The sequence below is a fragment of the Sphaerodactylus townsendi genome, linkage group LG03, assembly GCF_021028975.2.
Source record: "Sphaerodactylus townsendi isolate TG3544 linkage group LG03, MPM_Stown_v2.3, whole genome shotgun sequence".
Classification (NCBI taxonomy): Eukaryota; Metazoa; Chordata; class Lepidosauria; order Squamata; family Sphaerodactylidae; genus Sphaerodactylus; species Sphaerodactylus townsendi.
The window spans coordinates 120,286,220-120,310,731 of NC_059427.1; the positions used below are offsets into that span (position 1 = coordinate 120,286,220).

General features: G+C 43.6%; 1 protein-coding gene across 3 annotated transcripts in view; it reads right to left on the reverse strand.

Annotated features, from left to right (window-relative positions):
* The window catches only part of UNK (unk zinc finger), a 65,185-nt gene extending 41,389 nt beyond the window's left edge, over positions 1–23,796 (reverse strand). For all 3 annotated transcript variants that reach the window (XM_048488591.1, XM_048488590.1, XM_048488588.1), the window contains exon 1: positions 23,579–23,796. In XM_048488591.1, coding sequence (XP_048344548.1) covers positions 23,579–23,676 — 98 coding nt within the window. In that variant the 5' untranslated portion in view covers positions 23,677–23,796. The remainder of the gene's footprint in view (positions 1–23,578) is intronic.
* Between the last annotated feature and the right edge of the window lie 716 nt (positions 23,797–24,512).

Consider the following 24,512-nt stretch of genomic DNA (forward strand, 5'->3'; position numbering starts at 1 on the left):
AGCATAGCTTAGAAACGTGGAAAAATCCTTTGGGGTCTCTTGAGGGGCAAGACATACAAGAACATACATGAGCCACAGAGCACATATAAAGTAGCAGGAGGGATTGCAACTCTGATTTGAGATTTTTTGCTCTCTCTGAGGTGCTAGCCGATTTGCTGCCACTGGGAGCTTTGAGCTTAGGGCTTTGCACAGGCTCAGAGGCTATGAGATCTGGTTAGAACCTTACAGCTGGAAGGCCAAAGGGGGCTTCTTCTTCTTTGAAGGACTTTGGCTTAAGGCCATTGTGCGACATCTTCCCCTTTCCATGCCTCATTGTCCTGTACTTAGATTGGCTATAGGGCATTCTGAGGAGAACTCAAGCGGCAGTCCCTCTTCCGTCCAGCATTCCTTTCTACTGCAATTCAGTGACTGTGGACTCTGCAGAGATTTTGCAATCGTGCCATTCTGGGGCACTAGGCGGAGGCATGAGTGACTTTGGAAGTGAAGGGAGTTATCAAAACTAGAGAAGTATAGGCGTAAGGGGGGGGGGAGCAAGCTGGCAAAGACCAGCCAATGGTCTCCCGTGGGGATGGGATCACTATACTGAGCTGGAACTGTGAAGATCTCATGGGGAGCTCGGGGAAAGGGTTTGAGGTCGCGGATCTTGGTTCGGAGCTGGGGAGATGCCGAGTGGCCTCAGCGAACATTAGGAGGCGCCCGGTCTTGGGCTTTCCTGGGGTCTTAGCCTCTAGGGAGAGACCCTCCTGCCTCAGGGTTGTAGGCCCCCATGAACAGCCTACAATTCCTCGAAATGTCCCTGGCTGCCATGGTGAGACACTAAGTCTAGGGGCTGTCTCATGGCGAAGCGGAGAAGGCGGCTAGAAGGCTGGCTTGATGAAGACCCGATATCTGGCAAGCTTTGAGCATGTGTTGCTTCAGGGGTTCCTTCCCTGGGCCACCAGTGATGGCTTCGCGGCACTCCAGCCAGGCGTTCTCCTTGGCAGGAGTTAAGCCCTGGAGCCTCCCTCGTTGTCAACCTGCCTCTTGAGGGGCCTCCTGGAGCCTGTTCACAAACTCAGCATAGGGCTCTTGGGAAGCTTCTGCGAGATGCTGGGTTGGCTGTCCCGGTGGGGACTTTCAAAAGCGCCTTGTGGCGCATTCAGAGCGACGTGGGGTGGCCACCGGCAGAGGCAGATCTGATTGTTGGGGTTACTGAAGGCATCCCGAGCCGTGAAGCTGAAGCGGCTGTGTAGAGGCGCCGCCGGGCTGCCCTGCTAAAAGCATTGCTGGCGGAACTCAGCTCTCCCAGATCTAATTGTGCAGGAGCTCAGAACATACGGAAGGTGGTCTTCCGGTCGTCGGGAACCATTAGTGATTCCTCTGGGGCTGCTTCTGGCATACCTCTCACCTCAGGGGCTGGTGACTCCTACGTCCCTTTTACCGCTTTGAGCCTCAGTGAGGATGTTGTGGGGAAGCGATACTCGACAACCCTTGAGGAATGGCGCCCTGCCCTCCCCCTCGGTATCTGTGAAATGGGCCGGGGCACAATGCAAGAATCTGACATCGTCTTCCGTCAGGGTTTCTTTCTTCTGCAGATCGTGGCTAATACGTTCTGCGAGAGTTTTGAAAACCGCGCCATTCTGATAATGGCGGGTCTGAGTGGCCCGAGGAAAATGAAGAACGGGGAGGCGGCTATTGTGAGAGTTTGAAATGGGTGAAGGAGCAGGGGGCAGAAGGAGGGACTGAGCGATCCAATTTAAGCGGATAGAGAAAATTCCGGGGTTGAGTGAAGGTGAAAGATGAAGGAGGAAGTGACCTGCCAAAGGGAGCCATAGGTCTGCAGGCTGATGGCGACAAAACATTGTCTCCACGTCGGTAACGCGGTGACATCGGTATGTGAGGCTCTGTCTTGAGAAGAGTCGCGTGATGTTTCCAGTCAACAAGATTCCAATGTCCCCCCTCTGGGTACCATGGACACTGAGCTTCAATCTCCTCAACCAATTTGCTGCCAGCTCCTTCTCTTCAGGGACCTGCAAACCCTTCGCGGCTTGCGGATTACGTCCAGCGTGCTTGTCATAAAAGCCCTGCTTTGCAAGCTCCCATACTCACCAGTGTTTCCCGTCGGGGCCAGAGTGTCTAGGGCCGATGTCTCTGGATGCGCCCGATCCGGACTGGCGTGCAGCGGTGGTCCCTGGATCGCCGATCAGCGGACTTGATATGTGGCTGCCCTTCCCAGGCGACGGTGGGCAGGGTGGAGGTTCGAGGATTCGGTTTGACTTCCAGCTTGCCGTCATCCCGCGGGGTAAACCGGCTAAGAATAGGCGGGGCAGCGGAGGGAGGTTTTCATCTGGTGGAAGCGTCAGCGTAACAGAGGCCTTGAGGGGACATTGATATCCTGACAACTCTGCCAATGCTTCCAGTCTCGGCACCTTTAACAGGGTTTTCATTGAGCGTGTAAAGGAGATTGGGTAGGGAGATGGCCGAGGAGACGGAAGACCCTGGAGATGTCCATGTAGTGCATGATCTCACCTGCCACAACTCGTCTTGAGGAGAGAGGGCGGTAAAGCGTCTGGAGCCTAATCCTCACCTGGGGGCAGACCATTGTCCCTAAGCCCATTGACTGAATGAACAGTTCAGCGACCCACATTGACTCATAGGGGATGAGAATTGGGGAATGCGGTGCGACCAGCAAGGCCGTAGGTCCGTTGGCGTCCCAACGTTCTACCACGGTGCTGCTGGGTCAGCAGTGCATTACTACAAGGTGATATGAAAACCTCTGCCTGAGATCAATTTGACCACAATACACCAATTGTTTGAGTCAGTGCAAGGCAGCTTCATGAAGGAGTACAACCTTGGAAAGACATATAACAGAGAATGTTTTAAGACCAGCGTTTTCATAAGAAACAAGCATCCAGTTATAACTGCCGGAAGTCTTCATTACCAAAACAAACACACACACACCCCCCCTTGTCTTGACTTGTGAAGGTCTTGATCAATTGCTGACTTCAGTTTTCAGATGAAGAGTCTCCCTTTTGCTTCTTCATCCCAGGAGCCCCTGGGGAAATTTGATCTTTACCTGACTCTATATAATGGATTGAGTTTGCCACACCTTCTAGCCTCCATGTTAAGGTAACTGCAAAAAGCAGACTTTGGGTTTCTGCAATGCCATGAAACATGTGTTCTCCTCTCTCAACACCCAGCTTGATGCAACATTTGGGGGAATCAGAAAGTGTGCACTTAATCTTTTATAAGATCTTGGTTGGTTTTTATAAAAGGTGTTATACTACTTACCGGTATTATTAATGTCAAGGAATAAAATAGCTTTTAGTGGCTGAGAGCTAAATAAATGAATCAGGTCAATAATGCTTTTGTCCAGAGAGACGGGAACATTAGATAAACCAGTTAAACGAACATAATGTATACTTGTAACGTCAATTAGAAACTATGTGCCATGTTTTCCTATTCATCTCAATAAAATATAAACAATATCTAAATCCCAACGACAGAAAGCTGAAATTTCAAAAGTTACCTTGCTTCCTACCAGAGAGACTCACCAGAAACATCCAGTGAGCTGGATTGGCCAGGCCTAAAATTACCTTACTATAGCAAAATAGAAGTATGCCAGCAATACACAAATTGTTGTGAGCATCTGAGTTTGGCTGGTGTGTGTTCTGTAATCAATGCAGGACTAACCATCTGCTCATGCATGTTTGATGATCTAGTCTCTTAGTCAAGCAGCAAATGCCAACATTGGCCACTCCTTCTGAAATTGGGTTTACCAGTGATAATTCTGAAGAATCAGCATTTTGGCCAAAATTCTATACCCTTTTATCCATTCCATTAGAAGGCAGAGTCATCTGTCTGAACATCATGGACTAAATATCCAGCTGAGCTTCCCCAGTAAGATTTACAATTCATGGTAAGTAGCAAATAAGGCATGCTTCACCCTGATGGCAAAAGATCTAGAAGATTAACCATGAACATGGGTTGATAGGAAATGGAAGCAGCTGGGCCCTACAATGCTCATTAAAATATGCCAGCTGCCTCAAAGTGGAACTCTGGAAAAAGTATGGAAAAAACCAACCTGACAGGGGCATCTCAATGACAAAGGCAAAATATTTCCCACACAAATCTCTCATACTCTTATATCACAAATACAAACTCTGCTGTTCCACCTCTGCCTAAAATTCTCTGTTCTCTCTGTCCTGCAGTTCTCGCGCCAATCCTCTTTCACGATTTTCATGGCAAGTATAGACTAAAGAGCATGTATTTCCAGCAGTAGAGTTTCATGACAATGAATATATATTTCATCATTTCACTAGACGAAGACATCACAGTCACTAAAAATGACAATGCTGGGTTGCCAACAAGAACATTTGGAATTTTTATGCTGACAACAAGAGTCACAAATTTGAAGGAAGAAGGAAAGAGAACAAAATGAATTAGTGAACTAAGAAAAAATGATTTCACCTTAGTTCATTCATCAACATGTTTTTGAAAAAAGTTTGCATATGCTCACCCGATAACCACTTGTTTTTGTTTTAAACTGACTATACTCTGTTCCACAGAAAGGTGACAGTTCAGTCAGTTGAAGTGCAATAGTTTCGAAAGTTATGTTTCCACATTAGAATATAGTCCCAAATAAATGTATTTCATTTTTACACACTGCTGTTGTCAAAACCACTATTTTGTGCATGATTGAACATGGTACTTTGATACAAGAGCATTTATGCCAAAATGTATTTTTACTTTCAGACGGATGGGGGAACAGAGCTGGGTAGGCACTAGGACCCAGGCAGAGCATTCTACAACAAAGAAAGTCTGGCATGCTTTGATCTGTGGTGGAGGAATATACAATCTACTATCATCTTTATGTGGAACAGAGACTAGCTATGGAGATACTATAAACATACAATCAACTGTCAAACTAAGAATCAGACAGTTAGTGAGCAAATTCTGAAATTTCAAACTAAAAAAAAAGGGCTCCACTAAATACAATCAATATCATTTGGTCAAACAAAACATTTTTTTAATTTGGCATTATCTATGTGGCTGGTATAAATATCATTGGTGGCACTAGTACTATGAACACAGCTGAGTCTTCCTTAACACTCCCAACCAGACATGACATCTTCAGTGAAGGCCCCTAGCAGCTGCCTATAGTTCTATTACTGCCTATATAAATGCAATCCCCCTCCCTTTTTATTATGTGTTACAGTCCAACCCAGAGCACTATGGCAACCCTAGAGGGTTTTTGGTGGTACAGGGAGGTAAAAAACAAAAACCCATCCCCACCACTGAAAAGCCCTTCTTTGGGCTCAGTGGGCTTTCGCCAACCAAAAAAGGTGGCGTAAGTCAAAGCACTGGGCACCAGCTTCCCAGAAGGCAAACCAAGGAGGCAGCCAACTAATGTCGGCTGCACCCTGGCCACACCCCTGGAATGCTGCTGATATGCTGGAGAGAGCCAGAAAGGTTGCAGGAGCACTAATGAAGTGCTCTGTACCACGTCTGGCCATAGTGGAGGGTTGCCCGCCAAACGATTTGTCCCTCTGTCCAGGAATGGTAGCAGAGTGCCCAAAGGGGAAGGGACCGAAATCTGCCTTTGGCCTCAGGACTCTACTGCCTCCCTTTGCCCCAAATTCCAGTGGGCCACGTCGGTTTACTGCATAGGAAATCTCCACATGCTCACGGCGGAGACTGTGGCAGCAGAGAGACTTTGGGTAAGTAGACGGTTCTTGGGAACCAGAGGATTGCCACATAAATAGAAAGCTACTGATGATAGTGAAGAAGAAGAATGGGACTAAAAAATCTACAGAATGACTGGATTTAACACTATTTCCAAAGTCAACAGAAGACTAAATTGATAATTGGGGGGGGGGGGGTGTTTCCTGTGAGAAACCAGGAATTGTTGAATCACAAAACAACAATTTAACATATTGTGGCTAAACTTCTACATGGATAAAATTTACAAAACATTGTTGTACAGATTGTGTTAATGTTTTAAATTCACTTTTATTGTGTGCATGAATACACCACAAACAATCACCATATTGTTTCATGTTCTTCTTTATAGAATCACATGGCATGTTACCTCTTAATTAATGTGCACATGCTAACAACTCCCATGCCAACTTCACAAACAGTCACACAGTGGATTTTGTATATTCATAAACACCCGGCACCTTGTATTTTCAGGTTCTCATGTTTTTTTCTAACTAAATAATTGTATTTTCTGCACCAATAAATCAAAGGAAATCGGCTGGCCTCTATAAATGACAGGGTGCTAATTCTTCCACACACCTCCTCATGTAAAGAGATCCATGGACTTATTTTCTGAATATAATACTGATTACCAATTCACTATCTTTCCTCTGCCAGAAAGGCAGGATTTTGCATGCCTAACTAAGATCAGCCAGCACTTAAAAAAAACCCACACAAATTAATTTTGTGGAAACAAAAGAAACTGAGAATGCAAAGAGATGTAAGAAAGTATTTCAATAAATGTACGTTTGTCAAAATGTCAATTTTGGCATGGAATAATCTTTACAATCTAAATAAATTCAACCTATTAGTAGGGAATAAGACCACTCATACAACTCCGCTACACAGTTTTTAAAGCTCTTATTTTATTCAGTTCTTGCCATCCAATAAATCCTGAAGTAACAGCAAGGGGGATCAAAGTTGATTTGTTAGAGAGGTATCAGTTTGAAGCACAATACTGGCATATTTGGAAATATTTACTATATCAAGTTATTCATTAAGAACAGCTGTGTATCTTGGCCATTTAAAAACAAAAACTCCTACACAAAATTCCTGTCTAAAATATGGTATGTGTGAGCTATGTTAACAGCCCTCCTACTTAACACAACCACAGCTCAGAAAAGGCAGAATGGGGTGGGGTGGGGTGGAGATACAAAGATCAGCTGCCAAATGATCCAAACCAACTCAGACAGAGATCTTTCAGTGTATTTAATATTAGTAAGATCACATGGTTATGAAAAACTATCAGTACTGAGACTAAATTTCAATGGTCACAAGTCACAGAAAGTGAATTGCAAGTAAATTCCACTGAAATCAATGGGCAAAAGCAATTAACTATGTCTCATTAATTAAAAAAACTCTTGATGTCTCGGTGATCAAACACTAAGCACTCTACATAAGCCTATCATTTGTATTGTGTTCAAAAAAACTGTCTGCTTTCTGAAAACCAGCAGTCACACATAGAGCATTACAAGGACTGTGCATGAAAGGGATGGGGGGGGGGGACATTTATTTTCTTCAATAAACTGAATCGGACACCACGAAGGACAGCACTTTAAAAAGTTAAAGATCAACGTGTCCCAGGTTTATTGGATGCTTTTTAAGCTTAAGATGGCCAAAAATTTCAGGGCATCTGATATCTACAGATTGGAACTATAAAATGCTGTGAGGGGAATTTGGAAAAAGACCATGACCAGTAATGGTATAAGGAGATAGGACAGGATTTGAACCGGCCAGGTCCCAGTGCTACAGGACCAGTCAGGGAAGATTTATTGCCTGTGTAGCTCTAAAACACCAACTGAGATACAATCTCCATTCTGCCTTCAAGGATCCTCTAACTGGCCCAGATCATATAACACCAGGATCCAACTACGTGATATCCCAGGTCCAATAAAACCTTCGCTCTCAAACTCCTTCAGTTTGACCAACTCATTCCATCATGTGCAAATCTGACCCAGAGTCAACTTGGGTCACCTATTCTTTCCTGCTGCCTAACTTATCAACTTCCTGGAAACTTGACCATGACTGCTTTTGACTATGCTTGTCACCTCCAGCCTTTTGATTGTCATCTGACCCAGCCGTGTTTGTCTCCAGCCCCTTGTATGCTACATTGATCCTCAGATATCCTCACAGAAAGTGTGGCAGATGCTCAGATATGATGCTGTACAACAGTGATACTTAGTGGCTCATGAGCCATGTGGTTCTGCTGAGGTGCTCCAATGTGACACCTGCCCAATATTTCAGGAAAGTGAGCAATACCCTTGCCTAGTGGGGCCTGAAGTTAGCAAATGGTTCCCACCTTGAAAAAGCTATCACCAAAGGAAAGGGGAAGTTGAATGCTTCTCTGAGGTGCAGGCATCATGTAATGAATGGAAGTAAATGTGACTCTTTTGACTGATCATAATTGCAAATGTGGTTCTTTACAAGCTATGCAATACTACTAATGTACTACTCTGACATCCAGCCAACATAATTAGGGGGATAATTCCTGATAAGTAAATAAATAAATGACTAGGTAAAACCTTAAGGTGCAGGGTGATTATTTCCTACAACTCAGCTCTTCAAATCTTGGTAGAGCAAGATACAGAGGATACACCTTAGAAGGTGCTCCTATGGATTCTTCTTCTACTTTCTGTATACATCATTTTAACCTTTCTAAAGAACAGTGACAGATGCCTTTTTGTTTAACACCTTTTGACTTTGAAATTCCATTGTAAGCAAACCATTTTCACTGTTGTGAATAAGAAACACGTAAACCAATCCCCTAGCTGACAAAGTGACATTCCAACCAAGCATTACAAAAACACCAAAACTTTGAATCAGAGCAGCAGTCTTACAAGTGATGCTTTCTTCCATTCTGCCCTCAAGGAACATATTTTATTTATTTATTGCCAATGATGGCTGGTGCATTTACAATCACAACTACACCTCCTAATCACCAACTAATGGTGCACGTACTTTCTAATGTTGCGTGGGCCTGGTCACTATAAGCACACGCATTTCTATAATTGCTTAGGTATGGATGCCAGCTGGGCCACAGAGTGATCCAGCCTACATGCTTTCTAAATCAAGAAACTAAATCTTCTTGCCCATTTCTCACCAAGGACTTGATCTTTGTTAAAAGATAATAGTCAAAATCAGTCTGCTTGACATTAAATTCTCATAGGAGTCAACATGCACATTTAAGCATCAATTAGGCCTGGCAACTAAAGACTATCTGGCTGCTATCAAGCAGGGCCCCACAACCTTTTTGGCAGTGACTGTTGCCTGGTGGAACTCTCTGACCAAGGAGACCCAGGCACTGAAGGGCTTGCAAGATGGAGATGTTCTGTCAGGTCTGTGGAAGAGGACAGCAATGATTTTCTTTGACTGGGCTGGGAACCTGAAATACCAATCATTTTCTGAAGTCTCCTCCTACTTTATTTTCTTCTTCAGGCCTTTTTCCAGGCCTCGCCTCCCACCCACACCCCCTGAAGCAGTTTGGGCATGCTGTTTTTATCCCCCCTTGTACACTATTTTTAATATAAACTGCTAGTATTGGGATGTAGTTCAATTAGGTGCCCCCATTTTAAAGCTACGTTCATGTTTTATCTAAAGTTACGTTTATTTTTGTTGTTTATAAAATGTGACGTACCCTTGTCATGATCTGCCCTGAGACCACCCTGATGGGGAAGGGTGGAACATAAATAAAATATTATTATTATTAAATGTGGTTACCCTGATAGTGTACACAACTTCATTCACTTAGCTAATAAAATGTTGTTGCTGAAATATTAACACATGTAATTGATGTGTATATTAATAACTGCACTAGTGTTACAAGCAATCTAAAATTACAGTTCTAAATGGGTAACATTCTGGTTCTAATTTCAAGAAAGTGTTAAATCCAATAATTGTAATTTAATTTAAGCAAAAGCACTGGGTTAAAAAGTCAGCCTGGTTTTCTTTCTTTTTTTTTTAGACACTGCCCCCTGCACATTAGTTAACAATGCCCTGAAAATATAGCCACTTGCCATTTTCTTTCTGTAAACAGAAAGTCACCCAGGGCATAAAATAATTCCTCAAATTCTAATGATCTATTGCGTGTCAGATTGATGCTACGCAGCTTTGCACTGAGGAAGAATTTTTCTCCTCCTTAAACATCAGTTCTTTGTACTGCTGAGGAAAGGGGAATCATATTTCCCTTCAAAACAGGGATTCTTTATCTGGAAAACCTATTTTTGCCATCAAGTCACATCTGACTTATGGCAACTCGGGCGGGGGGTAGGTGGGTTTCAAGGCAGGAGACTAGGATGATGCAGAGGGAGGCAGTGGCAAACTACCTCTGAATATCTGTTGTAGTGGTGTGCATTCAGCAAAGCTGAACTGGAAAAAAAAATCCTCCAAAATACCTTACCGGCATTGGGGGTGGTTACCAGAAAAAAAACCTGTGGCAATTTAAGGGAGCCAAAAAGCAGATCCCAAATAATGCCAAATTTTTCAGCATTATTTAAACCACTTCAGCCCAAAGACCTTTTTTTAAAAAAAAAAAAATTGCCCCCTCTCTCCCTCTCCCCACCTACCTGCTGGCTGAATCTCAGAAGCTGAGATTGAGACCAGAATTCAGCTCAGCTCTGCCGGCCACTCCCAGTACCTCATGGGCTTTGGAGGTGGAGGTATTTTCAGGAAGGGGTTTAACAGATTTGAACATTTTCAAAAATCCAGCCCACCTCCCCTATAATAGTGTGGGGATTCAGCTTTTTTGATTTCAAAAAATCTGGTTCTATTAAATACGAACCTGAAAAATACTCGCTCAAATAGTGTATACTCGTAGTCTCCTGCCTTGAACCCCCCCCCCCCCCCCGGTTGCCATAAGTCAGATGCGACTTGGTGTCAAAAATAGATTTTCCAGATAAAAAATCCTTATTTCAAAATAGGATTCTCCCTTCCTCAGCATGCAAAGAACTGATATTTAAGGAGAAGAAAAATTCTTCCTCAGTCCAAAGCTGTGTAGCATCAATCTAACACGCAAACGCTATCTCCTTAGAATATCTTGCTGCTTCCAGGATCCCGTATTTGCGTTCTTCAAAAATATTAGCAAATTCACTAGTCCGATAATTCCCCAAGTGGTAGCCTGCCTGCTTGTTTTTAGACTTGTCAGGACTTGTGAATTTGCTTATATTTTTGAAGAATGCAAATATGTGATCCTGGACGCGCCTACTGGCAGTGAGATATGCTAAAGAGACAGCATTTGCAGGTTGGATTGATGCCAGCACTGAGGTGAGTGAACTCAAACCCGAGCCCAATCTGGCAACAACAAACCTTGTGGAGCTGTCGTCATTAGGGAAGTTCTTTGCTGGTGCTGAATCTTCAGGGCAAGATGGATTGGCACCGAGTGGGGCTTCAACCATGAGATAATGTCAGTGTTCGGCACAGAAGAGACAAAGATTGAGAATGCCGCCAAGAGCGCAATTTCCCTTCGCCTTTCTTAGTCGATGCCCCATCCCCATTTAGATCCAGATTCTCATTCGGTGGATTTAGGGCGCCGCTTTGACATGGATTTTTTAGCCTGAAGCTGCCCTGGCAGCCTCAGCTGTGGCAGGCTTAGGGGGCCTGAACGGATGAGATAGATAGGGAAATTGCTGACCTACCCTTGGCCGAATTTGAAGCCCAAGTGTTTTCTCACACATAGTGGCTTTCAACTGAGTTGCTTGCTCTTGTTGTGTTTTAGGGGTCAGCTTCGAACATGCCTTACATGTCGCAGAAACATGCCCCTTGCTCAAACAGAGCAGACAATCTATATGTCCATCATTTTGGTCATGTAACTGCCATAGCTGGCACACTCTTTGAAGAGATGAGCTGATTAGCTCTCGATCATGAGGCAAATTAGATAACTCCCAGAAAAAAATGTCCTCTCCTTGCAATGGTAGAAGGAGAACTGAGGGAAAAGTGCTCCTCCTTCCCACTGTCATGTGATTGTTCGAACAGGAAAAGGAATTGCTCAATGTCATGGATGGAGTGGAGGAGTTGTAGAACTTACAGAACCTCGGGAGCAACAGCAGCAGAAGGCCATTGCTTTCACCTCCTGCATGTGAGCTCCCAAAGGCACCTGGTGGGCCACTGTGAGTAGCAGAGTGCTGGACAAGATGGACTCTGGTCTGATCCAGCAGGCTTGTTCTTATGTTCTTAACCTTGTCAGAATCTCAGCAGTCAGACCTGTGCATGAGCAATTCTGTGTGGGACTGCACAGTAAGACCACAACAACTAACAATTAAAACTATAATCCAATTTTTAAAAAATAGCAAAAATAAGATAGGTAATCTAGAATATCTGAAAGTAATTGAAGACCTAGTATTGGAATACACACCACAGTTTTAACAACCCACTTAAACTAGCCAGGCTTCTGGTTCTGATTGGCTTCCAATAGCACAAAATCCCACATATATGGGGCCACTAATCTATAATATTTTAAGGACCACCTCAGCTCTGATGTGTGTTTAAAATGCCATCAAGTCACAGTGGACTTATGGCAACCCCAGCAAGGGGTTTACAAGATAAGTGCAAAGGTGGTTTGTCATTCTCATCCTCTGCAGAATCTGTCTTGAAGGTCTCCCAGCCAAGTACTGACCGTGCTCAGTTTCCAAGATCTAACAAGATCTTGCCTGCATGTGCTTCTGAAAGAAGAACGCACAATAAGGACCTCAATCAACAAAGAGGCATATATGGTGAAGACAGTGGTGTAGCACCAAGGTGTGTGTGTGTGTTGCACCGGGCACGCCGGTGTGGGGCCGGGGTAGAGGCGCAGGGATAGAAATGGAAGATATAAATAAATAAATAAAATTCAAACATAATTTTTTTAAAAAAATAACCAATAGGTGAATACATTCAGTTTATCACTTGAAAACACAAGTACATATTCCAGAATACAAACTACGTACAAAATGTATCTCTTTGAGTTACCACAGGAGTTGTGGTAAAGCAGTCTAGCTGGCGTATCGCTGCTTCCTCACTTAACTGCTGGTAGGCTTAAATCATTGTATTTTGTATACACTTAACAACTTCAGACTCTCCTTCCTGTCAATGGGGCACTTTTCCTATCTGTTTTGGCTCACTCTTACACACCCTCTTCAGCAGCAAGGATGCCAAAATTGAGAAAGCTTGTTTCAGGGAGGTAGCTGGGTTGGTCTGCTGTAGAAGAGCTAGATTCGAGCCCATTAGCACTTTAGAAACCACATAGATTTTTGGGCTTTGACAGATGAACTCGCTTCCCCCCACCCCCCACTTTAGAGCTACACGGACAGTTGAGAAACTAATGGGAAGAGCATCTTCCTTGCTGTTTGTTTCTCCATTCTTCCCTTGGGTGGCACAGTGAGGCATGGACTCCAGACCAGAAACTAAAGGAGCAGCAGTGGCGTAGGAGGTTAAGAGCTCGTGTATCTAATCTGGAGGAACCGGGTTTGATTCCCCGCTCTGCCACCTGAGCTGTGGAGGCTTATCTGGGGAATTCAGATTAGCCTGTACACTCCCACGCACGCCAGCTGGGCGACCTTGGGCTAGTCACAGCTTCTCGGAGCTCTCTCAGCCCCACCTACCTCACAGAGTGTTTGTTGTGAGGGGGGAAGGGCAAGGAGATTGTAAGCCCCTTTGAGTCTCCGGCAGGAGAGAAAGGGGGGATATAAATCCAAACTCTTCTCTTCTTCTTCTAAATGCCACACAGCCTGAAACCAGGGCAGAAGGTGTGACAGAACATGGAATGCCATCACTGCTGTCAGAGCCCATGGTTCTACTGTCCTGAAATTCCACCCCTTCCGCATATTACAGTATGTGGCAGAAATTCTCAACGAGAAGCAGGCTTGGTGTGTTTATGAGCCCCCAAGGCACTTTCACCTTATTGCAGTCCTATGAATGAATCCCCTCCAAAACATGCTATCACTGATAGCCTTGCTCAGGTTTTGCAAAGCAAAGGCCAGCCATGACTTCCTTTACTGCATCAATCCATCTCTTTTGGGGTCTTCCTCTTTTCCTGTCACCTTAGTGATCTTGTTTTTGCATCTCTCTCAAGAAGGATCAAGTATTTGGTCCATGCATAAGGAATACAGGAAAAGTGGGGAAGAGTTGAATCGCAGTCCATAAATATACAAGCCGAGAGAGGGCAAACAGAGCCCCTCAGGCCCATGGGGGGGTGGGGGAGAGGTGGCAGCCCAGGTTCACTTTCTGAGGTCCCTCTGCCTGGCAAATGTGGAAGGGGATGACACTCAAACAGCAGGCACCAAGACTTCCTCTGCCTTTACCCCGCTCGCTGGTGCTGGGGACATGCCATTTGGCATTAGCTAAGCAGGGGATCTGGAGGCCAGGTCGGCGTGCCGCTCTAGGCGCTAGAGCTAGACGGAAGTGGAAGCGCCAATATCTGAGGAAACCCCTAGCAGACTCAGTTGGAGCCAGGGTTGTGCAGGGCCCCCTCCTCCTGGTTTTGCCCCTGCTCATACCTGCCCAAAATCAGATGCTCAATGAGCAGCAACATTTTTATCTGTGCGGTATCAACATGGTGCCTGTGGGCTGCACAACTTACAGGGAACATTGGAGAGGAGCTCCAAGCAGCCACAAAGCTCTTGTGGTACAATGGACAGAGTGGGGGACTAGGACTCTGGGTGACCTATGTTCAAACCTCACTCCTACCAGCTGCATGATCTTGGGTCCATCACAAACTCTCAGCCTGGCCAACCTCACAGGATTGTGTTGTGATAAAATGGGGGAGGCGGAAACAATGTTCTAAAGCCATTTTGAGCCCCAATAGGAACACTCAGACCAAAGAGGGTTTGTTACACTGGGAACTGGGTGACCCTTCTGATGGAAAAAGAGCTTTAAAGGCATGCATGAAGAAGACTTTATATCCTTGTGTCCTATAGTTATTTATGGGTCTGATAGCTTTTATATTTATACATCTTAATTAATTGTACAATCATTTACAGTTTACTTGCAATTTGGAATATTACTTGAGCTGAGAATGTTTACAACACCTGTTATTTCACACAGTTGTCAAGATGAGGCGCTGCCAATTCTTGGGCTGCATACGGAAAATAATGCATACAGCAGAAGTTGGACTTTAAGAACGTTGAATGTATTCTTCCAGGTTTCTCTCCCTGCTATTAACTTTTTTTAAAAAAATCATCCCTATGGTTTACATATCAGCCAACTAGTCATTATTTAAAAATGGACTCTTTTTTTCTTTAATTAAAATTTAATTAAAATTTGTATAGGGTGTGGGCTAAGCTGTTTCGGAGCATTGGGGAGCATGACTGAAGGAAAATCTTTCACGAATGAAGAAAGTGTGAGGCAATTATGCCTCAAGCTGAAATTTCAGTCAGTATCATGCACATGTGCAGACTGTTTGAACTTGGGGAGGAGGCTACACTTTAGAAAAGTACTGTTCTAGATCCAAGAAATAAGATGAAGCAAATGTTACCTGAGGTGATTCTTAAAAATAAGTTGCACTTTGATGATTTGTTTCGGAATCTGAAAGAAGCTGGGTTTGCGGAAAGTGAAAGCTAGTAGGAAGTTAACCAATAACATATTGATCCAGTTGTAGCCACACGTAAATAAGACGATTTGCCCATGACTAGCTGTACCAGAATTTTTATGGGGATGCGGTTCCATTAAAAGCATAACAGTGGTGTAGCCATCATCAACAACGATAAGCATTTGGCAGGATCAGTTCTAGATTTCTGTAGATTTCTTTATTTGTACCCCCCCCACACACACACACACCCTTCCTCAGTCTGTCTTCTCCCGCTGCAACTGAACTGCCTCCTTTTCCTTGCTATATACAAGAAAATAGGATTGTAGTGGTTGCAGTATTTATTGTATTATCTCCTTCCTCTGTTTTCTGCTTTTGCACCCCACCTTCTGCATTATGCTCAGAGACGAAGGGAGGGAGAACTGTGCCTGGGGCATGAACTGCCCGCACGTACCCTCCCCACCCCCAACATGCCCTGCCCCTGCCTCCCCACATGACTGCAATGGTGCCGCCCAGGACAAGCCTCCCCGGATGTCCCCATTGCAGCTACGCACCTGATTATGCTTTACCAGGAGTCCCCAATGTGGTGTCCATGGGTGCCATGATGCCCACTGACACCTTTCCAGGCACCCATGGGACTATAGGCCACAAGGCTATATACACTCTTATCTAAGCATGAATCCAAAGCTTACTTTTCATCAGTAAATTCCCACTGTAACAAACCTTCCCTGCCTGCATGCAACAGTGTGTTCCTCTGAAGTGCCACCCTCCCAAGATATGAAACCCAGCCTATCCCGTTACACTGCCTTGGGGAACCATGATGCTGGCAGGGGATGATGGGAACTGTAGTCCATAACATCTGGAAGGCCACAAGTTTGACACCTATGCTCTATTCAGATTTAAATGCAGATAGGCTATCCACAGCAGAACTCAACGGCTATCATCTGACTCCTCATGGTTTGCGTTTTATTACACCTTCTCATGTGAAAATATTCCCCATTCGTCCCGATTCGTAACACCCGCCATTTCCTACCTCCCATGGCAAACTCCTACATTGAGCCCAGCACTGTATTTTGGGGGGGGGGGGAGTCCTTGACACCTGGAAGAGCGGGGCACACAGCAAGCTGTAACAGAAAGAAGGAACGCTCCTCATGAAGTACTTTGGATTAAGCTTATGTTTAATGTATTTCACCTGGAGATTTATTTATGAGAATAAAAATTACTTTATTTGCAGATTTTATTTTCTACAATCCCTTTCATGAGACTCAAGACAAGTTACACAGTGTAAATCAATAAAATGAGCAGGATGGAACATCCAGTAAACAATGCAACAGAGTGTGGACTACATAAACCTGAAAACAAGCAGAAATCTGAAACAAAGCATAAGAATTTAAATATGTCATGTTAAATGAAGCAGAAATCACAAAGTACAAGCATAGTTACAGCAACAAACAGTACACAGTAATACAGTCTACAGTCCCTGTTTCTTTACCAAAGCATCTTTCTGAACCATTTCACTACAGTATAGCCCTGTTACCTATGTAAAAAAGCTCTCCTGCATATTTCCCCTTTGCACTGTCAGGAAAATGGGAGTGTCCATAAGGTGGCAGCCAATCCATAAGGTGGGGACTACAACAGACAATGCCCAAGTATGGACAGTTGTTGATTTTGCCCATCTGAAGAAAACCCTGTTGAGATGATCAAAGCTGTTGTGGTGGATATCTGTCCTGCAAATATGAGAGACTAAGGTCATAAAGGGCTTTGTATGTGACAACTGGACCCAAGTAACTGCTGGTCAGCAAACTGAGTGATTGCAGAATGGAAGTAATATGAACACACCTTCTAGCTTCTGATGATAACCAAACTGCAGCATTACACTCCAACTGAAGTTTCCAAGTTGACTTCAATGGGAGACCTACACAAACTGCATTATAGTAGTCTAGTCTGGATGTTACTATGGCATGGATATAGGTGTTATGTTGGCCATGTCAAAGTAGGGGATCTTGTGGGCTAGATGGAGTTGGAAGAAAGTGCTTGCAGCTGCATTAACTTGCTTTTGCAGCAGAATTAGCTTACTTCAACAGCAATGCAGGATCTAGTATAACTCCTAGGCCATTTCCCCAATGAGAAATTAAAGCCAGATACAACTAGGTTTCAAAAGAAACAGCACCTTTTCATCACGGTTTCTCCCTCCCCACGGCAGCATGTGTCTAGTGAAGACCTCGATGTCTATTGCGAATTCAAACAATGCAACACTCCCCACGATCACACAATCTGCTCGGTGGGTCTGTTCTTCTTCGTCCTGATTGGCTGTTACAATGGGAACTTTTTTAAAAAACGTTTTTTCGTGCAGCTATGTCACTACATAGATGTGTAGGCAGACTTTCCCCACCTTCTGATTGGCTATTGTGCTGGAGTGCAAACACTACTTCGTCCCTGATTGAAAATTCAGGTTATTTTTATTCTCGTTTTTATGTTTGACCATAGCCTTGCATAAACAATTTATCAAAACAATTGTACCGTAGCTTCATATTTACGTTCGTTCATAGCCACACCCAGCGTGGCACAACAAAAAGGCCGCATGCGCTCTGAGCACAACCCACTGTGCTCTGATTGGCTGGAAGGTTCAAAGGATGGGAAGAATAAATTGCGTCTGTCCCGTTTCTCCCCACCAATCTGGCTTTAAAACATGAATCTGGCTTTAAAACAGTGACAGAGCCCTTCGGGGACGGGGCGGGATAGAAATTTGAAGCATGCATAAATAAATAAATAAATAAATAAATAAATAAATAAATAAATAAATAAATAAATAAATAAAAAAAATGTGCACTTCAATGCAGGTTCTGAAAAAACACAGAACAAAGGGGGAAGCATGTGCCAGAACTGGGATGAATCTGTGTTCGGCACTTAAGCGGTGGGGAGTTCTTGCTGAAACTGTGTTTTTTCACATATCACACGATAAACTGACTGTGGGGAATCGATCCTAGTCAAGACAGAAAGAGTCAGATGCATCCCACTGAAAAAGGCACCAGAGGATTTGAATAGAGAGATATAGAGCTGGGGGTCATCTGTTTTTCTTATACACTTTACACAGAGGTTCAATACCATGGGGGAATAAGATTCCTCCCTCTGGAACCCTACAAGACATCTCCCACAATGAAGACATTCGGTTTCCAATGGCAAACTTTTGAACAATTTAAACCAGTCTACAGAACATCACTGGATGTCTATATCGACTAACAACACCACAAATAATCAAGCAGTAAATCAGATCTGGTAGACAAAAAGGTTTTATTACAAGCATAGCCCTTTCATAAAACTCCAGGATTCAAGGCCAAATCAATAGGCAATGCTGTCAACTTTATCTGCAACCATATGTATCAATGCCACCAATACCACTTTGCTAATTGATAAAACTCTTGATTCTAAAAAAAAATTTAATCACAGCAAAACATGTAGAATTCATACCACTATTTTTCTTTGGCTGCTCCCTGAGAACCAACAAAATACTTTAGATATGAAGGCCTGATCATCTAAGTAAAGTTCATAACAAGAATGTCCCTTGAATCTATTTCCAGCGCAATACTGAAGAATGCATCTCAAAACTAAAGCCAAAATGCTGTAAGACACATTCCAACCACTACTACATCCTCCAGAACAAGGAAATAAATGTTTTTTTCATTGTATATAAAGCTTTGTAGCCTGAAGTGACCAGAATAATTCCGCTATAGTAGCTAGACCTACCTGTTGGAGAACTACAGCCTTAGGAAGACTGGTTCAGAACTCAGTTACACTAATGTACTGCATGTGCAAGAGAGTCGAGCCATTATCACTTAAAAGGTAGTCCTGTTGATGTTAACCTTTTTTTAATTGTCTCAATTCAGTGACAGAAACCCATAAGAACATCATGTTCTTCCGTGTTCATCATCATGACCCTAAGACAATAAGCTGCTGTCAGGAATGCAAAAATGTATCCAACAAGAAAGTAAAGATAAAAGTGAACACCTCATCACTTTCAGATCTCAAGGTAATAGCCTGTTATGAGCAGTTCGTATTGATGGCTTCCTGAACAGGAAGAAATATATTTCGGGCAGGGTTTAGACACTAGTCCAACAGATATAACCAGAGCTAACAGCACAAAACTAAACAATTCCCTGAAAGTCTGGTGAAATTCTAATAAAATACTTTAACATTCATGCTAATCCATGGGCCTGAAACAAGAAACTGACACTCAAGTCAATATTTCACACACCTCAGAACAGCTATTGTCTTGATCATTTCCTTAAAACACACATATCTTACTGATAACTGCCTTTGTTCACTATATTCACTATAAAAATGCAATTTTCTGATTAATATTTCTTACAGTTCACCTCCACTGTCCCATGAACATATTTCCCCTTAAGCTGAGTACTAATTAGAAACCATCCTGCAGACTACAAATGGGAGAAGCTAGTGACCTACTGGCTATTACAGACAGTAACAGAGTTGATGTTTCGTACTCACAAAGTGAACTCTTGGGATTGATTAATTTCCAACATCCATAGTCTTAAATATACATGATATCACAAAACAATGGAAAATGTATTTTCTAGATGACAGAAATGCATTTTGTTAGTTTTAAGAACAAATACAGACCCATGACCAGAGGTTACATGTTGAGTTAACAACATACAAGTTTCAGGAACGTATCTTGAAAATGAACATTAGTTATTAGGGGAAAATACTGCTTAAAGACACTACACCTCAAAAGCATCTTCACTATGCAGACAGAGTCAGGTTTTAAAAGTGGTGGGCAAAAGCTGCTCCTAGAACCACAGCAAAGTCTTTTGACTGTACGCCTGATATTTTCAATACTTTCTGACCATACTTTCAGAAAGAAAAATTGTTCTATTTCAAAACATCATACTTCACCAGCCCAAGGTGTGCAAATGACTAAGGGAACCATTGTCTTGCCTTGTGTGATGCTGAAGATGCATCTCATTCCAAATCTATCATCATCTAAAATTTCAATTTTAAAAGGGTTGAGAAGACATTAAGGTATTCTCAATGAGCCTAACCCCAGGCTCTGAAATTATTCCAGTATAACCTCACTCTACTCAAAGAGATACTTATCTTAACCTATTCCACGTTACACCATAGAGGATGCTGTACATGACAAGTGATAAGCAGGGACACATCAGTGTCACAAACATAATGTGAGAGATGTTTTTAGTGCTCTTGTTTATGTTTGCAAAAACAGATTATAATAACTACATTTCTTTACAAACACAGAACTTCAGTAATAAGAAACTTGCATGTTTACAGCTGCAAGGAAGGCGCCATAGTATAGTCCAGTCTCGCCAGTTCTTGGAAGCAAGGCAGGGGTTAGTACTTGGAGAGGAGACAACCATGAAAGAGTCTGCAGCAGAACGCAATGGCAAACCACCTCTGGTTCTCATTTGCCTTGAAAGCCCCTTGTTGAGGTGGCCATAAGTCAACTGTGACTTGATGGCACTTTAAACATGAATGTTGACAGCTAGCTCAAAATTGGAACTTTATAATGATAGTGAAGAACAGGGAAAAATCAATAATAGGCTAGCACGGGTTATAGTTTTGTATTTCATACACAGTATGGTGTCATGGCACACACGTGATAAATTCCTGTATGCGCATATGCATGTATGAGGAGATTTATGTGCAAAAATTTAATCACAATCACTTAGTAAACATGCACAAAAGGACAAGTCGGTCAGAAATACTTCTCTGTCACACAAATGTATGGGCATAACTTTATATATATAACCCATCTGAGATAACAGTAAGAGGCTCCAATTGCACTGCCCTGCCAGAAATCAGGGAAATTGCTCTCCCTTGCAAAAATAAACGTGAAGAAGTGCCCACCAATATAATTATATGAAGCAAGCTTTTTTACAATGTCAGTCTACAAAGTCTGCTACGAGATTTGCGTTACTTTGTTGCACTGGGGACAGTAATTTGCAACACATCTAGATCCAAGTCCAGAAGCAATTTGGAGGCCAATGAGATTTTGTGGATATAAGTTTTTGAGAGTCAAAGCTCTCTTTGTCAGATACCAATAACCTGAAATAGTATGGCACTCTCAAGGCACACATGCAATATACAGTACAATTATCTCTTCCGCATCCTGGGGTGAGGGGCATGGCACCCCTCGCAATCTGGAAATCCGTATAAAATGTTTTGGTCCTCCTTTCATATCAGAGAATAAGTCTGATTTTTTTATTTTCTTTTAATTTTTAAAAAGAAATTGTGTATATGTGTTGTGTTAAAAGATCAGATATGCTGACATTATACAATATTATACATCTATTTTATGTATTTCTGAGTTTCTAAACCTTTTCTGGCCTTTGCATGTCAGCTGAGGCTTCCACAAAATTCTCAAAAAATTCCATTTATCTTATACCAACCTTATGCTTACGGTATATCAAAATCGCAATAGGGAAAGTCACGATGTGGAAGGGATAACTGGAGAATGACATTGGACCATATGGGGTTATTGTTCCCCCTTTTTTCTTGCAGCATGCTTGGTATAACTGACTCCTCTCTTTCAATTGTTTCAGATAGTAACATGCATTCAATTAGATTGGGGCTTCAGTTTAAACTATACTATTCTCATTCACCAAGAGGACTAATACCCAACAGATAGGCAAAGAAACAGGGGCATGCAGGTGACACATTGGTATACGGGCAATTACAACTAGGGTAGAATCTTCTGCTTTGCAACTGAGGCATGTCTACCTTACCTTTGGAATGTCCTAATAAAAACTGCATCCAACTAATAAACCATACCATAACAGTGTTGCTGCCTTTATCATACTTTAAGTGTTTAAAATATTTCTCATCCCGCTATTCCTTGTACTTAAACAAGCACACATCACACCCACAAGCAAGCAATTTCCTATTCCAATCCCAATCATTCTTGCCTTCTAGCTTAGGCTCTACTATACAACAGTTTTGTACAACAGCAGTAAGCATACATGGAACATACATGGAAGGACATCACACCACAAATACATGCTATTATGCCAATTCAAATCCCTCATGAACTTGCACCAGCAGTGCTACAGTTGCATTAATTAAAGCAGCACAGCACTCACTGACATACCCAAAATAACAATTTCATACATCTGACAATCTCTGCCTCACAAAGCTTTGCCATTTTAAATTCCTTCATGTTTAAGGTACCACAAATCTCTTTATTATCTCTGTTAGTATGCATCAGTTGGGCCAGGTACTGATAGAATTAGGTCATAAAACCTGATTCTGGGATTCAGGAACAGAGTTGAAATAGTATTTTCCTCATGCAAACTCCAAGCAACCTAACAGACTTTCATCAGAGCCCCATGGCTCCAAAATAACCCTTTATTTTCACTACTTTGTACTCAAAGTATTTTGCTATTAGATCAACTTCCAATCTATCCATTTTCTTAGACTCTTCAATTCACAGACATTTATAACATCCCATTACTCCACATGACATTTCTGTGGAACTTGACATCCATTATTTCCTAATGCTAGTTTCATAGCACTCAATAGAAAAAACTCATAGCTCTTCTTATTTATTTTTAATTACAGCAGTTACATCTGGAGAGAAACACACCAGATCGAATCCCAGCCATCTGCAAATACAAGGAAAGTCAACGTGGCTCTACAACATGATGCTCTTTATTTTGAAATCGTTCTTTGCAACAGTCCTAGGTGGGATAAGAAAGCTAATGGACGCCCTTCTTGCTTTCACACACACTCCATAAGCAAGACACGCCAGAAAGACCAAACAACAACAACACTCCCGCCTTGTTTGTGAACATTTGATCGTAAGGCCACCTCACTTTGGGTGACATGAGACAGTGTGTTACCATAGGAGGGGGGGTGGAAGGTGAGGTTGGCGAGAGAGACTGGCAGTACAACGGAACGGGGGGGGGGGAGGAGGATGGAGGGCCGCGTATCCCACCCACCCCCCAGGCCAGAGCGGAGCCACGAGCGGCACAGGGGGCCGCGCAAGCGGTGGCGTCCCGGGTCACTGCGCGCCTGAGCCTGCGGGGTGTGTGCGCGTCTGTGATCTGCGGGGTTTGTTTGCGCGCGTTAGCGGGAAAACCGCGAGGGAGGGGGTGTCAACGCCTGCCCCGCCCCCTCCCACTCAGGAGCATTCCACCGGCCCAAGCCGGCCACGGCCGGTTCCAGCCGGTTCCGTGCGCGCGTGCCGCACGCTGCCCGCTGACGTCAGGCGTGTGTGGCGCGCGGGCGGGCGGAGGGGTGCGGCGGCGGCGGCGGCGGCAGCAGGAGCAGCAGCGGCAGTAAGTGGCGGCTGCGGGCGTTCTCGCTACGTACGTGTAGTGCTGCGGCTTCTCGGGCTGCGCTTGGAGCGCGCTGGCGGGCGCCACCGGCCCGGTCACAGGAGGCCCGGTCGCTGCCGGGCCCTTCGACATGCTCTCGCCTTCGGCTCCCTCCTCCGCCGCCCGCTACCACCGAGGAGGAGAGCTTTATTATTCACTCTGCGCGGTCCGCACGGAGACCGCAATGCGCAGGCGCGGCCGCCGCCATTACCGCCCCGGGTTACCCAAAGCATGCTGGGGCTTGTAGTCCCGGTGATGGCGGAAAGTCCCCATTTTCTTCTATGGAGTTTCCGGCCATTTGAACTACAACTCCCAGTGGTGCGCTGCGCTCGGTGTCCCGGATGGTGCAACTCTGGGGGGGGTTAATAGGAATTGTAGTTCCGAGCAGTTCCTCTGTGGCTTGTGATCGAGTGGTGCTATAGGAGGAGCACTGCTATGAAAGCCACCATCCGTCTAAAAACCAACATGTTTCACACCCGACCCTAATGATACTTACTCGGAAGTAAGAGTCAATGAATTCAGCAGGACTTACTTCCTAATTAATGCCCGTAGATGTGTAGCTTTAATGGTTTGTGCTATCATTTAAAAAATAAGACAGATTTATATATAGCAATCAATATTAAATATTTATGGGATTCTTGCTGGCGACTCCGGTTTCTTTATTTTAAGAAGGGATAGTTGGAAGGCTAGGGATTTTCGATTATATGGTATCCTGTTAATATAATTTGCATTTGTTGTTACAGCATGATAACATTGTCTTTTACTGCGTGACACCGGTTTGCAGTATGTTACATCAACACAATGATGACATCTTTTCAATGGTAAATAGGCATGTTGTATCCCTTATGAATTCAATATCCAAAACCCTTAAATCACTATGGTGCAAACCTAAACAGGGTGATACCCTTTTAAGCCAATGGTAATACCAT